The following is a 20,184-nucleotide window of genomic DNA, read 5'->3' on the forward strand; positions in this document are numbered from 1 at the left end:
ACCATGGGGGTGAGTAAATTATCAGGAATTTTTTATTCTGCAAGTGAACTTCTCCTTTAACTCAGCTATGTAAAACACCTTCATAGTACTATTGTTTGTGTGCAATTGCTCAAAGGAATACTTTTGTCATTATTTACTCAACCTGAAGTTGTTCCAAACCTGTATGAGTTTCTGTCTTCTGTTGAACACAAAAGATTTTGTAGAATGTGTTTTTATTAATACTATGAAAGTAAAATATATTTTGTATTCAGCAGAAAAATGAAACTCATAGAGATGTGCAATAACACGAGGACAAATAAATGAGAACAAAAGTTTTATTTTTGGGTGAAATAACCCTTTAAGTGTGTGTTGGTGTGCTTGTCAGTACATAATGTAAAATATTACAATTTGGCATGAAATACAGAGCAGGATTTTCTCACCAGAAGAAACATCCGGAAGATCCAACCAAGGCTCTCTTCATCTCTCCATGCCCTTTAGAGCTCAAAGTCTATCTATCCCTGACATGTGGGTATAATATACCTTAGTCCAGAGTAATCTAAAATTAACAAAGAAATGGAAGTTAAAATCAAACATTAACATAAGATGACTACATTTCCTACTTCAGTGTTGAAAATATAATTAAAATCTCACTTGTTATTATCTATCAATTGAAAAACAGAGACATGCATTTTTTTATGGTTTTGTGGGTTCCATATATTATTCTAATTAACTAACTGGTTTTAATACAGTACACCAAAAATCACACTATGAAAAATATTAAACATAAATCATTCCAAATAGCAAACAGATTAAAACAGTACTACATTATTACAAGGTTATGACTTCACACAAACACATTACAAAAATAAATATGAGAACATGATAAATAAAACAAATATAAACTACTTAAATATTTTAAACAAGTTCTAGTGTACAATCATATTTTCATTTTCACAAACTGTTACATGCAGTGCATATATAATACAAACTTTTTTAACTTTTCAAATATGATTATGTTTGTTTTTGGAAATTCACCTTTAATTAGCCTTATTATTTTGCATTTAAGCTTCTTTTTGAGCATAAAATGTAATTACATTCTGAAAATGTAATAGCTGCATGTCCAATTATTTAGTTGTATTTTCATTTATCCACATCAGAGTGCACTTTCATCCAAGTGGTATAGTAAAAATTTTGTAAAATCCAGCATCCTGTTCAGACCCTAATATAGTACATACAATCAGTATTAATTTAATTTAACATGAACAGTTTGTATGTGACTATACCTTGAAACCGATAACGGTATCTTTTGATAATTGATGATAACAATGCCCCACTCTCTTCCATGTTCAGTTCTTCGTGGCTGAAGAAGCGGCGCGTGTAATCAGTGTAGCTCGCAGCGCCCTCTGTTGGTGAAAATAATCACTACATGATTGCTCTGGTAACCAGCAACTTAAGAGATAATAAAATGCTTAATTTCTGCGTGTTTCGTAGTGTTTTAACTTTACACTGTAGTTTCCTGGGGAAAGGACATTACATTTGAATAAAATGGCGACATACCTTCACTCAGAGTGGACGCGACACCACGAAAGAGGCTCCGCTGGTCTTCAAGGTGAGCGCTTCTGCTTAATATCTGAAATGTAAGTTATGTAAAAAATTTAAAAAAATCCCCCAAAATTGTCGAGACGAACAGAAAAAGTAAGGAAAACGTTTTTTATACGTTTGAAATCGATCTGCTACAAGCGCTCGTGTCGTTAGTCAAGAGTGCAGAAAAAACGAATTAAAGTTTCAGTCAACAGGGGAGATGTAAACAAACTCGTAGGAAAAACAGAAATATTATTGTGTCAGGGCATGAAGACACTTTGTAACGAAAAACATTACGCACACATATTAATTTACCACCATTAATTTAATCATCTGTCGCAGTTGCACCAATCGACCGTTGGAATTTAAATTTTAACCCAACTAGTTGCGTTGTTGTTGAAATAACCCAATAAACACAGGAATAACCCAACAAAGCGACCCAACATGTTTAACCCAGATATTGGGTACAGTAAATAACCCAACGTTTTTTAGAGTAAAACAGCATTTTTTTTTAAATAGGACATGTAGCACATATCTTTCCCAAATTTTACCAAATTGCACTTTTATATTCATAAGTGTTCTGTCCTCTGATTGAAGAATATTTGACCATGTGACTGCTGACACAATTCCCGCGCTGCCCAAGGGAGCGGAAGTGCACGTGCGCGCTCGCGCGAATAGCGTGACTTCCAGTTTGAAATATTTAACATTTTGGTTTTAAGTCACATTAAATTATCCTTAATGTTATACACATCAGCTAAACTTAATTCTTACATTCTCCAGTAGTCGATCTTAACACCGCTGGGAGAGCGCGTGTCATAATTACCGAGTCGCGGTTTTTTAAACTGAGGTAAATCTTGTTTACAGTGAAAACTCGCTCATATAGGTGTAAAAAAAAATATCATTACCACATAAAGTTCAGCATATAAGCATTTAGGCTTAAGTTTGAGTTATATAGGAGTGTTAGGAGTCATTTTTATCGTTATTTAGGTGATAGATTTTAAGACGGAACGTTAAATTGCTTATATCTGGAATTATAAACAAACAGGAGTAACATAAATAAATACGCATGTCTTCTATACTAAAATAAATAACAAATAATTGTTTAATTATAATATGTACACAGTGGCAGTTCTGTATAATCGGCTGATTTAATCATTTAAATATGATTAAACTGAGCCGACCGTGGGCAGAAAGCGCCCCGTCTGGACCTGCTCACAGTCTGCAGATCCGGCGGGGTCAGCGGAGATCGAGGCCGAACCCAGCGGCTCGGAACCAGGCAGATTCATCTCAGCTGCCGCGCAGAAAGACCCCCGGGCCGACCCTGCTGATCCAGAGGCAGGAGATGGCCGCCTTCTTCAGACTGTTCGGTGGGTTCAGCAGAACAGCTGCCAGCCTTATAAACTAAATGTCACCTTATGTATCCCATAACAAAACAGTAAACTGGATCACTTTTACACCAGCTTTGTTTTTTACTAGCTTAAATCAGAAATATCAAGATATATATCTAGACATGATTCTGTAGAATAAAACCTTTTTGATTTGTTGTCTGGCTCAGATGATGATCTAATACAGGACTTTCTGTGGATGGACTGCTGCTGTAAACTTACAGACAAGGTAGCAAGACATTTTTTCATGTATTGTGGTCAGTTTTGAATTTAGAATATAGGCAGCTGTGTCTCTAATCTCAATTATCTGTCTTTATTTCATATAGTATTTGTTGGCTATGACATTCGTGTACTTCAGGAGGGCTCGCTTCAGTATCACTGAACACAGCAGAATGAACTTCTTCCTTGCCCTGTGAGTTGATCATTCTGTGGATGTTCTGTACACTGTAAAAAAAAAAAAAAGAAGTTAAATTTATGGTGAAAATCTGGCAGCTGTAGTTGCCAGAAATTCACTGTAAAAAAAACAAGCAAACAGTGTTTCTAGTTTTACTGACAGTCTGTATGTTTTACAACTTCACACACAAACACAAAACACCACCGTCAGGGTAACATGTGACACTTAAAACAATGCTACCAAAAAACACCCTACATTACTAATAAGAAAAATATGTACAAAACTATTTTTATAAAATATAATCATATGTGATGGGTCATGCAAGGACACATTCTTTTTACAGTTTTTCACTAAATTGGTAATTCATATTTTTTTTACTAATATGATGTTCATTTTAAAGTTCTTCAGTTGAACTGCAATATGTTATGAGTGTGACAGAAGACTCCTATTTATGAATACAGCCTTAATTCCTACAGTCCAAGTGCTCAATTTTTCATACTCTAGCTATTTGGCAAACACTATGGAAGAGGATGAGGAGGAAACCAAATATGAGATCTTCCCCTGGGCTCTGGGAAAGAGCTGGAGGAAACATTTCCCACGATTCCTAAAGCAAAGAGACCAATTGTGGGCACGCATAGAGTACAGAGCGGCTGTCAGCAGACGATGCTGTGAGGAGGTATGCAGTTCACTAAACATGCACTATAAAGCATTTCATAGGTGTCTGGTTCTGAAAAATAGCTCTAAGTCAAGTTGTGCTTGATGCATGATTTCAGGTTATGGCTATTGTGCCATCTCACTTTATCTGGCAGCGTGAGCGTGCAGAGCATCACAGTGGAGCTCAGAGACTGTACCAAAACCGTGAGGAGATCCTCATTCCCCGTGGGCCCTCTGCTTCCCCAGAGCCTTGTTTTCTCTGTGCCAAGACCTCTGCTCGTCCTGTACCTCGTCCATCCTCTACTGGAGCCCGCTCTTCATCTGTGCCACTGAAGGCCACTGCACACAAGGCCCAAGCTTCACACAGGCCCAGTAAGATGCCCAAAGCTCGGCACACCTGTAATTGCATGACTAAATCAGGTGAATGAGTGTGTGGTGCCCTCTTGTGGAGTTACAAAAAGTTTTACCTTGGCATCAGCTGAAATTGTTTCATATGATCCATACCAGTGCCTCTGTAGAAATATTTACCATTGGCTTTTCTTTTCTTCTCTTTTTTTTTTTTTTTTACAGGTACATTTACAGGAAGTGATGCATGTCAGGATCATTCAATGGACTGGATCAGTGAGGAGTAGCTCGATAGCAACATCAAACAGATCATATATGCCTGTTGAACATATCAGATGCACTTCAGTTGTCTGAGGGCCAGAACAGAGTGTCTCTAAACTGACCTAATGAGAAATGTGCAGCATTGGTGTGAATAGGGTAATAGCCATGTACATTGTTAATATAAGATGTAAAGAATATGTCAGAAAATACTATGTGAAGGTTTGTACATGTATTTTACTGTATCATAATACTCATCACTATTTATTCCTTATTGTTGTACAAAGTACTTTGCTATTTCTTTGGTGTGCACTTTGTTACTCTCTTATGTCTTAGACGTAAGTGTGAATGAAATATTTAGATGTTAAACATGGCAGGATTAAGTCTGTCTTAAGTATAACATTTGGCTGATATAAATATAAATAAACACCTATGAAATGTAGTCCATGAATGGAGCATATAGATTCTCTATATTTTGGCTTAAGTAGTCAAGAGCATGAAAGGAAAACGTGCAATAAAATATTGTCTTTTTATTGTACAAGTTTATTATTACAGCATATAAGACAAAGTAGCTTTGTTCTCTTCTTGCAGACATTAAATGTGGAACATCTATTTCAAAATCTTTCGTAGTTTTACGAGGAAGGCTGAAAAGAAACACATTAAAATCAGACATTAATAGGATTCTTAAAAATACCTTCATGCACAATTACATACAAAGTGCTTAAAAAGGTTTAGGATTACTAGTGTTTCTCATTAAACATTGAACTACACACAAAAATGAAGAGCTGACTCACCTGTATGACCAGTCTGTTCAGGATGAGGACGTGCAATGTATGGGACATCTCCAAACGTCACCGGATCTTGACAATTCAAATCCCCTTAAATAGAGCATCGTTTAAATCTTAACTGTGAGTGATTTGCACTGATGTTTGGATTTTTGTGTAATAAACAACACTGTATGTCTCTACTGTATGAAACAAAACAAAAGTTAAGCACTAAACATTAGATGAATGACCAAGTTATGAAAGAAGTCACCTTTTGTGTCTTCATTTGGCTCACTTTTGTCATCATCATTATCTTGAGGAGCTTTTCGTTTGTTAAATGTGCCATCTTTTTTGAGTGACGGGCCAACAAGCCAGTCCCTGTACTGAACCTCAACAATGCGTTCACACACCAGAGGAAGGGCAGAGCATCGCAGACCCTCCATCAGATCAATGACCTGTGTGATACTGGTGACAAAGTTAGGAAAACATTCAAAATTCACCCTTCAAAAATGCTGTTGTCAGTAAGTTGTTTTTTTATTCAGCAAGGGTGCATTAAATTGAACAAAAGGGACAGTAAAAACATTTACAGTGTTACAAAGGGTATCTATTTCAGATCAATGCTTTTCTTATGAACTTTTTATACATAAAAGATAAAAACGTATCATGGTTTCCACAAAAATATTAATAAGCAAAAACTGATTTCAGCATTGATAGTAATAATACATGTTTCTTAAGCACCAAATCAGAATATTATAATTATTTCTGAGGGATCATGTGACACTGTAGACTGAGGTAATAATGCTGAAAATTCAGCTTTGCAAAATATATAAAAAAAATTTGACAGTATTGTTTTTACTTAATTTTTGATAAAAAAAAAATGCAGCCTTGTTGAGCATAAGAGACTTCTTTCAAAAAATAAAAACAAAAACAAAAAATGATCGACCCCACACTTTAAAATTGGTAGTGTATGTATAATTTACACTGATGTTTCATATATGCACAGTTTTGTATTACTTTGCTTGATAAACAGCACACACAGATCCAGGATGGAGGTGAGGAACCACAGCAGGTAAAGCCAAATGTGGATTAACCATATCCAGAGCAACCTAACACACAAAACGTCTTTCATATACAGACAAGCAAATGATTCGGATATAATAATATATAATATTAAAAATATAAAACACATCACAGGGTGTGGCTCCTCACAGAGTTGAAACCTCGCCCTGCCAGAAGAGGTCCGGCAGATATGAGATCTCCATGGTGAAAGTGAACATTATCAGGCCATTCCTCTCCTCGCCGAAGACTCCACGAGGACCGCCAACGCTGGTAGTTTAATAAAGCACATCTGTGATGGTCCTCTCTTATCTCCACGCTCAAAACACTTCCTTTATAACCCACTGATGACACAGACATACATGAATGCAGAGTGATTATCGCAATAGCATACCTGTAACATATTTCTGCAGGACAATGTCACCCATAACCTCATAATCAGGTGACTCATTATTACTGTTTATAAATACATAGAAGACAGCGGAAGAATCGCACACCTGCCCTGGACAGGAAGAGGCTCATGGCACCAGATCCAGAGCCTGATTCCAGAACACAATCTCCTTCAGTCACATCCATCATGGTCAACATCGCGCTGGCGTCCTGCATGGGAACAAGATCCGAGACACTCGTTTGTTTTCATTGCCATTAAACTTCAAGTAAAATGTAACCATCAAGTAAAAAGTAATATTGTTTCCCTACACCTTAAATGCATGTACATAATATGAAATATAACTACAATTTAATATAACTACTTCAATGTGTTTCAAATGTAATTTATTTTACGTAAAAACAAAGCTGAATTTTCAGCAGTCATTACTCCAGTGTCACATGATCCTTCAGAATTGATGCTCAAGTAACATTTCTTACTGTTATCACAGTTGAAAACAATTGTGCTGCTTAATATTTCTGCGAAAACCATAATGCCTTTTTAATAGAAAGTTCAAAAAGCATTTATTTAAAATATATTTTTCTAAAAATTTAAAATGCGTTACAACCACTTGTAATCAACACTGGTGAGTAGAATTATTTTAAAAACACCATATATGACCTTGGAGGCCTGGACCACAAAACCAGTCATAAGTAGCACAAGTGTATGCAATAGCCAACAAAACATTGTATGGGTCAAAATTATTGATTTTTCTTTTATACCAAAAATCATTAGGACATTAAGTAAAGATCATGTTCCATGAAGATATTTTGTAAATTTCCTGCCGTAAATATATAAACTTATATTTATATTAAACGTATTTTTTGATTAGTAATATGCATTGCTAAGGACTTCATTTGGACAACTTTAAAGGTACCAAAACAAACACCAAAATTAATTTAATATAGAAAGTGAAAGCATGTTCATTATAGAAAAGGTTAAACACTTAAGTCATTGCATGTATGAATTGCATTTTTAATGGATTTTCAAAAAAATGACCAGATTTAATAAGCATCACGTCATTGACCTGCATGATAAGAATGCAGATACTACTGATTCATTGATGTGTAGATGACTGACTGATGTTTTGTGATGTTTACTTCTTACTTTAGGGTATGCAATAGCTGGCCCTCTCTTCATGAAGAGAGTGAACTCATCCAGACCGGGTCGACGAATGACAATCGGGATTCCCATTGAAGTGCGTATGACGCTTCCAGCAGGTCCCCCCTCCATGTCATTATGAGCTATTAATCCCCAGTTACTATGGAGCTTCAGTCCCTCCTTTAGCTGGAACATCTTCCGAAATTCTAAACGTCTCTTTCGACTGAACTCAGCCAGCAAAGTCTCTCCAAAACATAGTGGCCTTTCCCCAGGAACACAAACATGATGTGGAGCAAAAGATCCTTGAGATGCCTCTATTGCTTCTTCTCGCTCCTTCCCCAGACTCTGACTGTCCTGTTCCACCTCAGTGTTTCTAGTGTCCCGTAGAGCCCAAACCTCTTGACTTAATGTGTCTTCAGGCAGAAGTTGACTGACCCTTTCCAGTGGGGACAGAGGTCGACGCCTTCCAAACAAAGAAGCTCTTCGGGACAACTGTGGGAAAGTGGATGCAGGAGCATCTGAGCTACTGTCCTCTCTGTCAGAATCATCTGGGCCAGTCCCAAAGTTTCTCAGAGCAAAGAGAAATTGTTTACTGTGAACCACATTATGTCTCTCTAAACATATGACACAAGCTTTGGTAAATTTACGAGTCATGAATGAGACACCCAAATGTAGTGAAACTGTCATGGTTTTTAGCTCAACGGAGAATAACTTGAAGGATGAAGATGACACACTTTGATGGTTTGGTTCTCACCACACAGTGATCAGAAACATCACACACAGCAGCTACTTAAACGCTTCTACACTGACCAGAATAGACATATTGGTAGAAACAGACAAAACATGCATTATACAATACACTAAAAACTACCTCTATTCAATAACCTTTGTTAAACACAAACAAATTATTTCAAACTACCTGTCATAAGTAATTCGATATATAATTATTTACTGGCTAGATACTAGTTTAAGTGGCAACTTAGCTTGATTTAGTCCAATTTGTTAGAAGAAAAACAATTTATCAGTGCAAGCATGATTCTCGCTGGGCGCCGCCATGATGAAAAGGACGTCACTGACAGATGCAGTACTACCTGGTGACCGGTAGATGGTTTCTTTCTTTGTCTTCATTAGTACAATAATAAACTTGACAAATAGCGTTCAGACTTTTCTGTTATTTACCTGATTCAGTTTCCTAACGATATATATCGTTAAAGGAGAAATTATAGCTATTTATGAGGCTTATATGATTACTCTAGGACATTATTTTCTTATATAATATTCACAAATAATTAAAAAAATAATAATAAAAAAATTATTTGCAAAAACAAACAAATGACTGAACTAATTTAAAAGACATTTGTTATAATAAAATAAAATAAAATAAAATAGGCTTTTTAAAAGAAAAGAAGTTATTAAGGGTCAGAGTAATGAGGGATACTTGAAGCATCTTTAAGGTGTGCCAAATAACTTAAACAAGGTTTAATAGACATAAACTTAATAATTGTTTAAGTTTATAATTGTATTAATTCTGAGAAAGCCAGTGTTAAAACAACAACTGGATTTTTAAATATATATATATATATATATATATATATATATATATATATACAAGAAGAGATATATTATTTTTAAAGTTTTAAATATACATAAAGATATATGACCCACAATGTCTTTCGAATAATTACAGGTACAAAATAAATGTGCAACCGTTTCCAGTAAATGTTACAGAATGAACATTTTGTGAGTTTTTAAATTTATTTTTAATTTAAAGTTTTACAGTGATAGTAGATACATGTAATGACACTTAAAAGTGAAGTATATTTAGTTTAGGTACTATGTACTAAAGCGTATTTACTAAAGATATACTTCACATTTGATAACTCCCAAAGATAATTTTCACTTTCAAATTCAACTAGATAACAAAACTCTAGCATAAAACTTCCGCATCCGTCAGTGATTGGTTGATAACAATAATGGCACGCCCCCCAAACCCAGAGTGGCCAATTAGCGTTTCCGCTGCGCCTGTGCAGCTGCGCATGCGCGCTGTCCAATTTTCTCTCACACGTGTTTCCCGTGGAGCAGAGGGACGCACGCGGAATGGTAAGATGGCGGCGGACGGAGGCCGAGCTGTGCTACCCTGCTCCTTCAGCCCCAAATCACAGCAGTTTCTGGCTCTCTGCGCACAGGACGGGAGACTGCGCATCTGGAACACCGACAGCAAAACTCTGCAACAGGAATACGTGCCTTCCGCGCACCTGAGCGCAGCCTGTACCTGTGTGACATGGGGACCGTGCGGAGCTGTTCAGGTAACGTTAGCGCACAGTGTTCGGGGGCAATCGGGGATGCGGCCTGTGTAACGCAGTGCATCAATGTAGGGGCTTCGGGTCGCTTTGACTCTGTATTTATCCTGAATGTGATCATAAAACTTAACACGGATTGTTTAGGAATATCTATTTTGGGTGCTTTAGAGCTGCGCTCGTGGAGCGCGCTGCGCACATGTTGCGTGTGGCACATGTTCAGACACAGGCCTCGAGACCCGCAGATCCAACACGAAATTCATCAATAAAACCTGTAAAATCACTATACTAATGTCAAAAGTGCGACTACATGCGCATTTTGTGGTTCGTTAGCATTATATTCGTCTGTTGGTTGTTGGTGGCTAATAAAGTAGGCAGAATAAGTTGATGTTTGCTAAAGTGATGATTATGTTTAAGGTTTTTTTTTTTTCATTAAAAAAAAAATCATGTCAACACATCTGTGTAAGTATGATACTAATTTCTGTGGTTTTATTAATAACCAGTGTTGTATTTATATTTAACGCTACTTTAGAGAACACATGGCCACATCATGGATGCACAACCCGTACACAACTTTAACTTGTTGCTCTTTAGTAAAGTATCTATCAAAGATTAAGCTACTGTCTTTCGATCAGGTTGATATTAATAACAACACGCAGAACGTCGTTGATTCTGCATATTGTTGGAAAAAGTTGGGCATAACAGCTTTGACAATTCATTCTTCCATTGTTACTAGTAACATAGCAAATGTTTGACTAGAAATTATATTCTGTTTGTGATTCCTGTATAACTTGGCACTAATGTTTTCCCGTTGGGCTGGTACTTGATCAAGCTTTGCTGTTCATTAGCTGTTAGTTGTAGGCCGCCTACTTGTAACTACACACATGGTTATTTATCCGTTTCTCTTTTCATAGCACAAACTGAATGGAAGCTAGTAATTATTTAATAGACTAACTGTTTACTGTAAGCTAGAGATCAGTATTAATACTTGTAGTATTAATTTACTTGTAAAATTTGAAAAGGTATGGTACGGATGGAATGGTTGACTACAGATCCCAGTAATAAATGGCAAGAATTTTTCACCGGTAACAAAGTGTTTTTATTTTTATTTACCAGTATGTAACGAGTGATTAAAAAGTGAAACTTAAAAACACTAAAGAAAAGGTAATAGTAAGTTTGAGGTAACAAATATTAAAACAGCTCTCGATAAGTGACGTGCTTTGAAATCTTATTAATGGAAATTACTGAAAATATGTGACTAAGAAATTTATCATTTCTGTAGGACTTAACTAAAAGGCAGCATGAGTTGTTTTACAGCGATACATTTTTCTTTATGTGTGTGCTTTAGGAGGTGCCACAGAGGAAGAGGAGGAAATGTGAGGCCGGGCCGACACCTGAGCAGTCAGATCTGTTGGCGCTGGGCACTGCTGCTGGGTCCGTCCTCATCTATAGTACAGTGAAGGGAGACCTGCATTGCACTCTGGTAAGAATTCATCACCAAGAGCTGGTCCTTATGATATTTTACGGATGCAAATCAAAGATTTAAGGGATTTTGCGTAAGTTTGATACAAAACAGTTTACTTGAAATTGGCAAGCAAACTGGCACACATTACCAAATCACTTCTATAGTTTTGTAATGCCACCAGGGAGAAAGATGATCGTCTAATTAGAAAAAATACAGGTGAAATTAGTAATGTTAATGATGTCTCAACCTGTCAGGAGGGAGGTCACAGTGGACCAGTGAACAGCGTTCAATGGCATCCAGAAGACTCAGTGTTATACAGCGCCTCAGATGACACACACATAGCCGAGTGGGACCTGCAGACAGGAAAAGTTCGTTGGTGAGTCTGTGCAGTCGTGTGTTGGATGTTTGACAAATATGGATTTCCCCGTATGTTATTCAACATAGTGAAGTTGTTTGTGATTTACAAACATGACGTATTCTGTGTTTAGCAAATGGAAGGCGGACAGATCAGCCGTCAGCAGCCTGTGTATAAGTCCAGATGGAAAGCTGCTGCTCTCGGCGGGAATGACCATCAAGATGTGGAACCTGGAGACGAAGGAAGTGTACAGGGTGAGTCTGACCTCTGTTTCTGGCCTCAGATAAATGAAAACAGAAGAGTTTCAGATTTAACAATGGGATATCCCAAATTTTTAGAAATTCACAGGTCACTCTACCATGGTAACGACTCTATGTTTCGCCACAACACGACCCCCAGACAGTAATGGGATGTACTTCTTGTCAGGGGCAGCTCATGACAGGCTCCTGAGTGTGTGGTATGTTATATTGTCTTTTTTTGTTAAGTAACTGTTGCTTAAAGAAATGAGTCTATAATGATTATTTATGGTTCTTGTACAGTTCAGTACTACAGTTTGTCCATTTTGAGATTATTAGGATCAAAGTGTCTCTCCCACCTTTTCAATTTCAAATTCTACTGACAGCTTTAATGAATAATGAATTATTTATGCTTTTTTTAAAAAAAAATCAGTTGTGCAAAATGTTTTCATTTTGGCAAGTTTGTGTAGAACCTATTTGCTGTTTATTGGCATTATTTTGGCTAATTAATTTATATGGAGTATTTTGATATCAAATTTGCAAAGGCACTTTTTCTTAAATCATATTTTGTTAAAATTAATTAGGTTATGAATGATGTTTGAAATATTTATAATTATCACTTATCTTTAAAGTATATTTCAAATGCAGTCTTTGTGAGCATACAATTTTTATTTGTGTGACTTCTTCTTTGTATTATATATTTTATTTAGTTTTTATTATATATTAATTTAGTTTTCCTTTTTCCTTGCCATATGTTTAACTCTGTTAGGCATTTATTTTTTTAATTGTGAAACATAATTAGATCTGGTTTAAGACAATTTGTGAATTAAAAAAAGTTTGTAGAGATCTGAGAATGAATAAAAACTGAAATCTCATTTGCTTCCCCCTATGTTCATCAGGCAGGTACGGTCTGATGGCAAAGACAAGAACTCTGTGGTGTCTTTTACTCTGACAGATGAACCCCAACACATAGACCTTCAGACATCCAACTCCAAAGATGAGGTCAGGATTTATTGAGCTGGATTGTGCTTTTAATATAATTATCAGTCATTTCGGTTTATGGAGATCTGACACCTGTCTGTGTGTGTTTCTCAGCCTGTGAGGTTAGCAGTGGTGTGTAAAGACGGTCAGCTTCATCTCTTTGAGCATTTTCTCAATGGGTGAGTTTGTCCATCTTGTGTTAATCAGTATGACTTGTTGAATTCTTTTTGAAAAGGGATAGTTCACCCAAAAATGAAAATTCTGCCATTAATTACTCACCCTCAAGTCATTCCAAACCTGTAAGACTTTCCTCCTCCTTTGGAACACAAAATGAGATATTTTGATGAATTCCGAGAGCTTTTTGACCCTCCCATAGACAGCAAGGATCCTTATCCGATCAAGGCTCAGAAACGTAGTTAGGACAACGTCAAAATAATCCATGTGACATCAGTGGTTCAACCTTAATTTTACGAATCTACAAGAATACTTTTTGTGCACAAAGAAAACAAAAATAATGACTTTATTCAACAATTCGTCTCCTCCGCGTCACCCTACAGCATAATGTTGGAGAGTATCACATGCGGATACATTGTTTACATTCAGATCAAAGTGTAAAGGGAGGGTCAGAGAGCTCTGATTCCATCAGAAATATCTTAATTTGTGTTCCGAAGATGAACGAAGGTCTTATGGGTTTGGAACGACATGAGGGTGAGTAATTAATGGCAGAATTTTGAACTATCCCTTTAAAACAGTTCAGTGAAGCTCATGTTTATATTTTTCTCTCATAGGCCGTGTAAGAAGCCGCTGTCTCCAGTGTGTTCCCTGCAGGTGTCCACTATGAAGGGAGACTCACCTGTGCCTGTGCCTCTGCTCGCAGCAGCTCTATGTGCTGACAGACAGAACCTGATGCTGGCATACGGACATCACCTGCAGCCTGTCATGGAGAAAACCGTAAGTTCAGCAAAAACATATTGATTTTACAGGGTTATTCAGTTGGTCAATTATACTGACATGCCGTCTCTTTCCACAGCCTTTTAACACATCAGAGAGACACGTATGCTTAGTTAGAGATGTACATGGCACTCTTTCTCTCTCTGTAGACACTGCTGTCTCTAAGGTAAGAGTTCATCTGTACCATTAATATATACTTTACCTTTTTGATTTATTGAATATTAGGCATTTGACATTTAGTTTCAAGCAGCATCTATTAAAAGCTGCTTATTTTGTATAATTATGTGCACAGTTTTGATGTCACTAATTGTGACTACCTAGAATATTTGTCCGTTCAACACTTCGTCACACTGTAAGACCATTTAAGAAGAAATGGTAACCAGTTACAACATCTAAGATATACGCTTTATTTAAATGTTATATATTTATTTTATTTATTTATGAAATATGCACTGCTGTTCAATAGTTTGGGGTCAACAAGATTAAAAGAAACGTCTCTTGTGCTCGCCAAATCTGCATTATTTGTTGGAAATTTACTTCAGTTTAAAATTTTTACTATTTTAATATATTATTAAATGTAATTTGTTCCTGTGACAGTAAAGTTGAAATTTTAGAAGGCATTATTTCGGTCTTCAGAGTGTCATGATCCTTCAGAAATCATTCTGTTATGCTGATTTAGTGCTCAAAAAACATTTGTTTCTTGTGTTCTTATGTTTCAACATTTTTCAATGTTGTTAATAGCTGTTCTGCTTAATTTTTTTTTTTAACAATCTTTTTAACAGCATTTAAAAAAAAAAAATAGAAATCTTTTGTAACAATGTAAATGTTTTAGAACTTTTGTTCAAATTATTGCCGCCTTGGAAAAAAAAAGTATCCATTTCTTAAATCTTATTGACCCCAAACTAAAAAAAAAAAAGAAAACCTCAAATCTTGATGTTAAAAATAAGTTCAATGGATTAATTTGAACATCATCTTCTAGGTGAAGACGCCAGTTGTTAATAAACAGAGCATGGTTTTAGTACCAGGACTTCCGGGACACAAGGCACCAATCAAATTAACTCCCAATGAAGCAGCGAAGAGGAAAAAAGAGGACAGTACCACAGAGGTAAGACTTAAGACTTCCCAACTGAGTTCATTAAATTTCTGTAAAATCGTGCTAAGATTTTTTTTTCCCCACCAAGAGTTAAATTAAGGAATTTCTTCAATCTTATACATGCAAAATCCTCTCCATCTTATTGTAGATTTCTATCGAGGAGCGGTTAAAGCAGATTGAGTTGAGTGTCGGAGGCAAGGGTGCTGGTAAAGGCTCATCCTCCCTGCAGACGGACAGTTTTGCTGTACTGCTTGTGCAGGGACTGGAGAGCAAAGACGAGCGGATCCTTTCCGTAAGTTACACATCCTGCTGCAAAATAATGAAATATGATCACTTGAATGTTTAAAATTTGAACTTTCCAAAGTTTGAATTTTGTGATATTTAGTGTTTGTCTATGCATGTTGTTAACATTCTCATGTAACTTAATTCTTTCTGACAGAAAATATTTCAAACCAAAAAAGAGATGTTGATAAAGAACACTGTTGCCCGGTTACCACCTCCGGCTGTCCTGCCATTGCTGGAAGAGGTATTTTGACATTGTTAAATATGTATTGTGTGTATAATATAATGTTTTATTATATATATATATATATATATATATATATATATATATATATATATATATAAAATGCAGTATCTCTCAGAAGTGAGTACACCCTCACATTTTTGTAAATATTTTATTATATCTTTTCATGTGACAACACTGAAGAAATGACACTTTTCTACAATGTAAAGTAGAGAGTGTACAGCTTGTATAACAGTGTAAATTAGCTGTCCCCTCAAAATAACTCAACACACAGCCATTAATGTCTAAACCGCTGGCCACAAAAGTGAGTACACCCCTAAGTGAAAATGTCCAAATTGGGCCCAATTAGCCATTTTCTCTCCCCGGTGTCATGTGACTCGTTAGTGTTACAAGGTCTCAGGTGTGAATGGGGAGCAGGTGTGTTAAATTTGGTGTTATCGCTCTCACTCTCTCGTACTGGTCACTGGAAGTTCAACATGGCACCTCATGGCAAATAACTCTGAGGATCTGAAAAAAAGAACTGTTGCTCTACATAAAGATGGCATAGGCTATAAGAAGATTGCCAAGACCCCTGAAACTGAGCAGCAGCACGGTGGCCAAGACGATACAGCAGTTTAACAGGACAGGTTCCACTCAGAACAGGCCTTGCCATGGTCGACCAAAGAAGTTGAGAGCACGTGCTCGGCGTCATATCCAGAGGTTGTGTTTGGGAAATAGACGTATGAGTGCTGCCAGCATTGCTGCAGAGGTGCAGCAGTTTGCTGAAGACAAGCAGACTAAGGACATGGATTACTGGAACCATGTCCTGTGGTCTGATGAGACCAAGATAAACTTATTTGGTTCAGATGGTGTCAAGCGTGTGTGGCGGCAACCAGGTGAGGAGTACAAAGACAAGTGTGTCTTGCCTACAGTCAAGCATGGTGGTGGGAGTGTCATGGTCTGGGGCTGCATGAGTGCTGCCGGCACTGGGGAGCTACAGTTCATTGAGGGAACCATGAATGCCAACATGTACTGTGACATACTGAAGCACAGCATGATCCCCTCCCTTTGGAGACTGCCAACATGATTCCATGTATTCCAACATGATAACGACACCAAATACACCTCCAAGATGACCACTGCCTTGCTAAAGAAGCTGAGGGTAAAGGTGATGGACTGACCAAGCATGTCTCCAGACCTAAACCCTATTGAGCATCTGTGGGGCATCCTCAAAAGGAAGGTGGAGGAGCGCAAGGTCTCTAACATCCACCAGCTCCTTGATGTCGTCATGGAGGAGTGGAAGAGGACTCCAGTGGCAACCTGTGAAGCTCTGGTGAACTCCATGCCCAAGAGGGTTAAGGCAGTGCTGGAAAATAATGGTGGCCACACAAAATATTGACACTTTGGGCCCAATGTGGACATTTTCACTTAGGGGTGTACTCACTTTTGTGGCCAGCAGTTTAGACATTAATGGCTGTGTATTGTTATTTTGAGGGGACAGCAAATTTACACTGTTACACAAGTTGTACACTCACTACTTTACATTGTAGCAAAGTGTCATTTCTTCAGTGTTGTCACATGAAAAGATATAATAAAATATTTTAAAAAATGTGAGGGGTGTACTCACTTCTGTGAGATACTGTGTGCATATGTATGTATGCATGTATAAGCATTCGAAGTTCAGGATCAGTAAGATTGCTTTAAATTAATACGTGAAATTTAATACTTTTATTTAGCAAGTATGTATTAAATTGACAGTCACTGTAAAGACAATGTCATTAGTATTTCTGATTCATATAAATTCAGTTCTTTATACTGTAATGTTTCTAACTATATGCTGTTTTCAACATTTATAAGAAAAGTTTCTTGAGCACTAAATCAGCAATATTAGAAAATGATTTGAGACTTAGTAAAAGAGTAGAGTGAAATTCAGTGTTACGTTAAAGGAATAAATTACTTGAAGATATATTACAAGTTTATGATGTTTTACAATGTTACTTTTATCATGTTTTTTTTTTTTAATTGAATAAATGCAGCCTTAGTGAGCATAAGAGAGTCTTTAAAAATCTTGCTGACCCCAAAACTTTGAATGGTATATTTTTATTTTTATTAAAAATTACAGTTTTGAATTATTTTATGGTTGTTTCTGTAGCTGTCCAGAAGACTGCAGGGGCATCCATTCGCGTAAGTAATTTTCACTTCTGTTGGATTTTGTTACTTTTGATGTTTAAATATTTTAAAGGCATTAAACCTTGTGTAACATGATTGTTTTTCTCTGTGCAGGGCTCTGCTTATAGTTCAGTGGTTTAAGGCTGTACTTACACAACACACATCATACTTGTCTTCGGTAAGTCTGTGTGCATCTTTGTCACACAAATGTACATAATCAAGACCTTAATGTTGTGACAGTGCATCTTAAGTCTTGAATCCACTGTAGATCATATTTTTTTAGGGTTCCTCATTTGGTCTCTTCATCTTGTTTCCCCACAGCTGCCGGATCTAGTGTCTCAGTTGGGCTCAATCTACCATATGATTGAGAGCAGGGTGAAGTTATATCAGCAGCTCACCCGACTCCATGGCAAGTTGTACCTGCTCATGACACAGGTGAGCTGCTCAAACACAAGCATCTAGATCAGATGTTAATCACTGCTTTGATTTTTCGGTGTGCTCATTTCCATGTTTTGTTCTACTAGGTGGCGACAAACAACCGCGCTGAGAAAGTTGGCAATATTTCTCACAAAGCACAGCTGGTTTATGAAGACGGTAAAGAACTGTCTTTATTTTTTTTTTTTTTTTAGTAACCAGAACCAGTTTTTGCAGCATGTAATGAACTAAAGACTCATTAAGTAAATTTTATTGTTCTGTATGTAAACTATTTATCTTGTCTAACCTTTGTCTTATATTAATTGACCTATTTTTCAACGGAGTCTCAATTTTCTGATTGTCTTAAATGTTGACATGGCAAAAATTAAATGCATAAATTTTTCATTTTTCTACAGAGTCTTCAGATGAGGAGGAAGGCTCAGGAGATGAGGGGCGTCCTGAGGATGACTCGGATGTAAGAGATGCTCTCAGTTCTTGTGTATGCGATGTGGCATTATGGGATTGTTCTCATGTTGATTTGTCTTTTCAGAACTGGGAGGAGGATGAGGCAGCAATGGAAGTGACGGAAGACAAAAACAACCACAAAGACGAGGAAGACGATGAAGAGGAAGATATGAATGATGAATCAAAAGCGAATGGTGATTCAGATCTGGACCCTGAAAATGAGAGCGAGGAAGAATAATACCCAATCTGGCCGCAGGATTCAAAAAAGGACCCTTACATTTATATATGATTTCATTTTATTTTTCATTTTGTTGAATTTTATTGTAACAAAACAAAAGTTTATGTTTTATAGAATTTCGATAACCTTTGCGGCCTGGACTTGTGGATGTCTTTCTCAGAAAGGTCATAAGGTTGTGTGACCCTTGACCTAGACTGACAGCTCCTCGTGCGGAAAGCACACACCCGTTGAGGTCCATTCGAGTCACTTTTCCTTTGACTTGAAACTGCCTCGGTTTTGTCGACCAGCTACAATAGGATTCTGTGGGATTGATTCCCAAACCAAATCCCCCTCCATCCCTCCGCCTGATTGCATCCTTAATCGGGCGTCCGATGTCCCTGAGGTCCGAGCATACGACAATATCATGATCATGCCCTTCAACACTGTCCTCCAATCACATCGTTAACTTATGTAGTCGTCACTCTCTTTGTCACGGTCATTTCTCATGTTTGAATTCCGTGTCCTGTGTGTGTGATTTTCAGATGAGGGTATTTTTTTTACACCCTCTGCGGTCATGACCCGGTTCTCGGTCTTGAGAACAGAAAATGTGAACCTCTCCCAGTACAACATGAATCTTAAAACACAGTCCCAGAGGCGTATATGTTTAATTTTACAGTGGTTGCGGTGAGCGGCAACCAAAACTTTTCATGCAAACAATATATCAGCGACTGTTGTACAGTTTAAATGAAATAAATTCTGTTTTGTTCTCATCTCTTGTTTTGATTCATAATTTTTTCTTTCCGGGATCTAAATATCAGAAAATTAAATAAAATGTCAAAATAGGTCGCAGTACTAAGTGTAGTATCAACTCAAACCTGCCACAGTGTTAGCTGAATAACTAAAAAACATAAATCACCCCTTTTCCATGTTTAAGTTTTAAAGCAGTGTTTATTTAATTGAAAAATATTTGAAGATTATTTTAAAAAGGTCATGTATTTATAACGCACAACAACTGGAAAATGTACTGGGAATTTTTTGTCGGGACATTATCCATTAATATTATGAGCATGTCTGTTAACCCTCAAACACAAC

The 20,184-nt window shown here is 36.9% G+C and overlaps 3 protein-coding genes across 4 annotated transcripts; 2 read left to right on the plus strand and 1 right to left on the minus strand.

The window, feature by feature from the left end:
- Positions 1–1,436: 1,436 nt before the first annotated feature.
- Positions 1,437–4,643, plus strand: spdya (speedy/RINGO cell cycle regulator family member A). 2 transcript variants are annotated; one of them, XM_058749073.1, is made up of 7 exons: positions 1,437–1,588; positions 2,684–2,927; positions 3,116–3,174; positions 3,272–3,357; positions 3,844–4,015; positions 4,113–4,413; positions 4,564–4,643. In XM_058749073.1, the coding sequence occupies exons 2-7, from the start codon at positions 2,723–2,725 to the stop codon at positions 4,623–4,625; spliced, it is 885 nt and encodes a 294-aa protein (XP_058605056.1). In that variant the 5' UTR covers positions 1,437–1,588; positions 2,684–2,722; the 3' UTR covers positions 4,626–4,643. The 2 variants fall into 2 exon arrangements, with proteins under 2 accessions (XP_058605056.1, XP_058605055.1); XM_058749072.1 differs by lacking the exon at positions 1,437–1,588 and adding an exon at positions 2,213–2,407.
- Positions 4,640–9,030, minus strand: trmt61b (tRNA methyltransferase 61B). The gene is made up of 7 exons (XM_058749071.1): positions 7,951–9,030; positions 6,914–7,016; positions 6,570–6,760; positions 6,375–6,466; positions 5,632–5,825; positions 5,391–5,474; positions 4,640–5,240 (listed from the first exon to the last, which is right to left on the minus strand). The coding sequence occupies exons 1-7, from the start codon at positions 8,629–8,631 to the stop codon at positions 5,206–5,208; spliced, it is 1,380 nt and encodes a 459-aa protein (XP_058605054.1). The 5' UTR covers positions 8,632–9,030; the 3' UTR covers positions 4,640–5,205.
- An 872-nt stretch (positions 9,031–9,902) lies between these two features.
- wdr43 (WD repeat domain 43) lies at positions 9,903–19,862 on the plus strand. Its single transcript, XM_058749070.1, has 18 exons — positions 9,903–10,250; positions 11,590–11,724; positions 11,961–12,082; positions 12,195–12,315; positions 12,400–12,518; positions 13,197–13,299; positions 13,393–13,457; positions 14,067–14,229; positions 14,309–14,395; positions 15,209–15,334; positions 15,471–15,614; positions 15,762–15,848; positions 17,980–18,011; positions 18,111–18,174; positions 18,318–18,431; positions 18,521–18,590; positions 18,827–18,885; positions 18,961–19,862. The coding sequence occupies exons 1-18, from the start codon at positions 9,918–9,920 to the stop codon at positions 19,111–19,113; spliced, it is 2,097 nt and encodes a 698-aa protein (XP_058605053.1). The 5' UTR covers positions 9,903–9,917; the 3' UTR covers positions 19,114–19,862.
- The last annotated feature ends 322 nt before the right edge of the window (positions 19,863–20,184 follow it).

This window comes from Onychostoma macrolepis, chromosome 17, assembly GCF_012432095.1.
Source record: "Onychostoma macrolepis isolate SWU-2019 chromosome 17, ASM1243209v1, whole genome shotgun sequence".
Lineage (NCBI taxonomy): Eukaryota > Metazoa > Chordata > Actinopteri > Cypriniformes > Cyprinidae > Onychostoma > Onychostoma macrolepis.

Coding starts and splice junctions, on each gene's coding strand:
- spdya (XM_058749073.1), top strand. CDS start 2,723: ATGATTAAACTGAGCCGACCGTGGGCAGAAAGCGCCCCGTCTGGACCT. Junction 2,928..3,115: donor CGCCTTCTTCAGACTGTTCG/GTGGGTTCAGCA, acceptor TGTCTGGCTCAG/ATGATGATCTAATACAGGAC. Junction 3,358..3,843: donor ATGAACTTCTTCCTTGCCCT/GTGAGTTGATCA, acceptor TTCATACTCTAG/CTATTTGGCAAACACTATGG.
- trmt61b (XM_058749071.1), bottom strand. CDS start 8,631: ATGACAGTTTCACTACATTTGGGTGTCTCATTCATGACTCGTAAATTT. Junction 6,761..6,913: donor CCTCTTCCTGTCCAGGGCAG/GTGTGCGATTCT, acceptor CTGTGTCATCAG/TGGGTTATAAAGGAAGTGTT. Junction 6,467..6,569: donor CAGGGCGAGGTTTCAACTCT/GTGAGGAGCCAC, acceptor TTTGTGTGTTAG/GTTGCTCTGGATATGGTTAA.
- wdr43 (XM_058749070.1), top strand. CDS start 9,918: ATGGCACGCCCCCCAAACCCAGAGTGGCCAATTAGCGTTTCCGCTGCG. Junction 12,316..12,399: donor AGACGAAGGAAGTGTACAGG/GTGAGTCTGACC, acceptor CCAAATTTTTAG/AAATTCACAGGTCACTCTAC. Junction 15,849..17,979: donor TCCTGCCATTGCTGGAAGAG/GTATTTTGACAT, acceptor TTGTTTCTGTAG/CTGTCCAGAAGACTGCAGGG.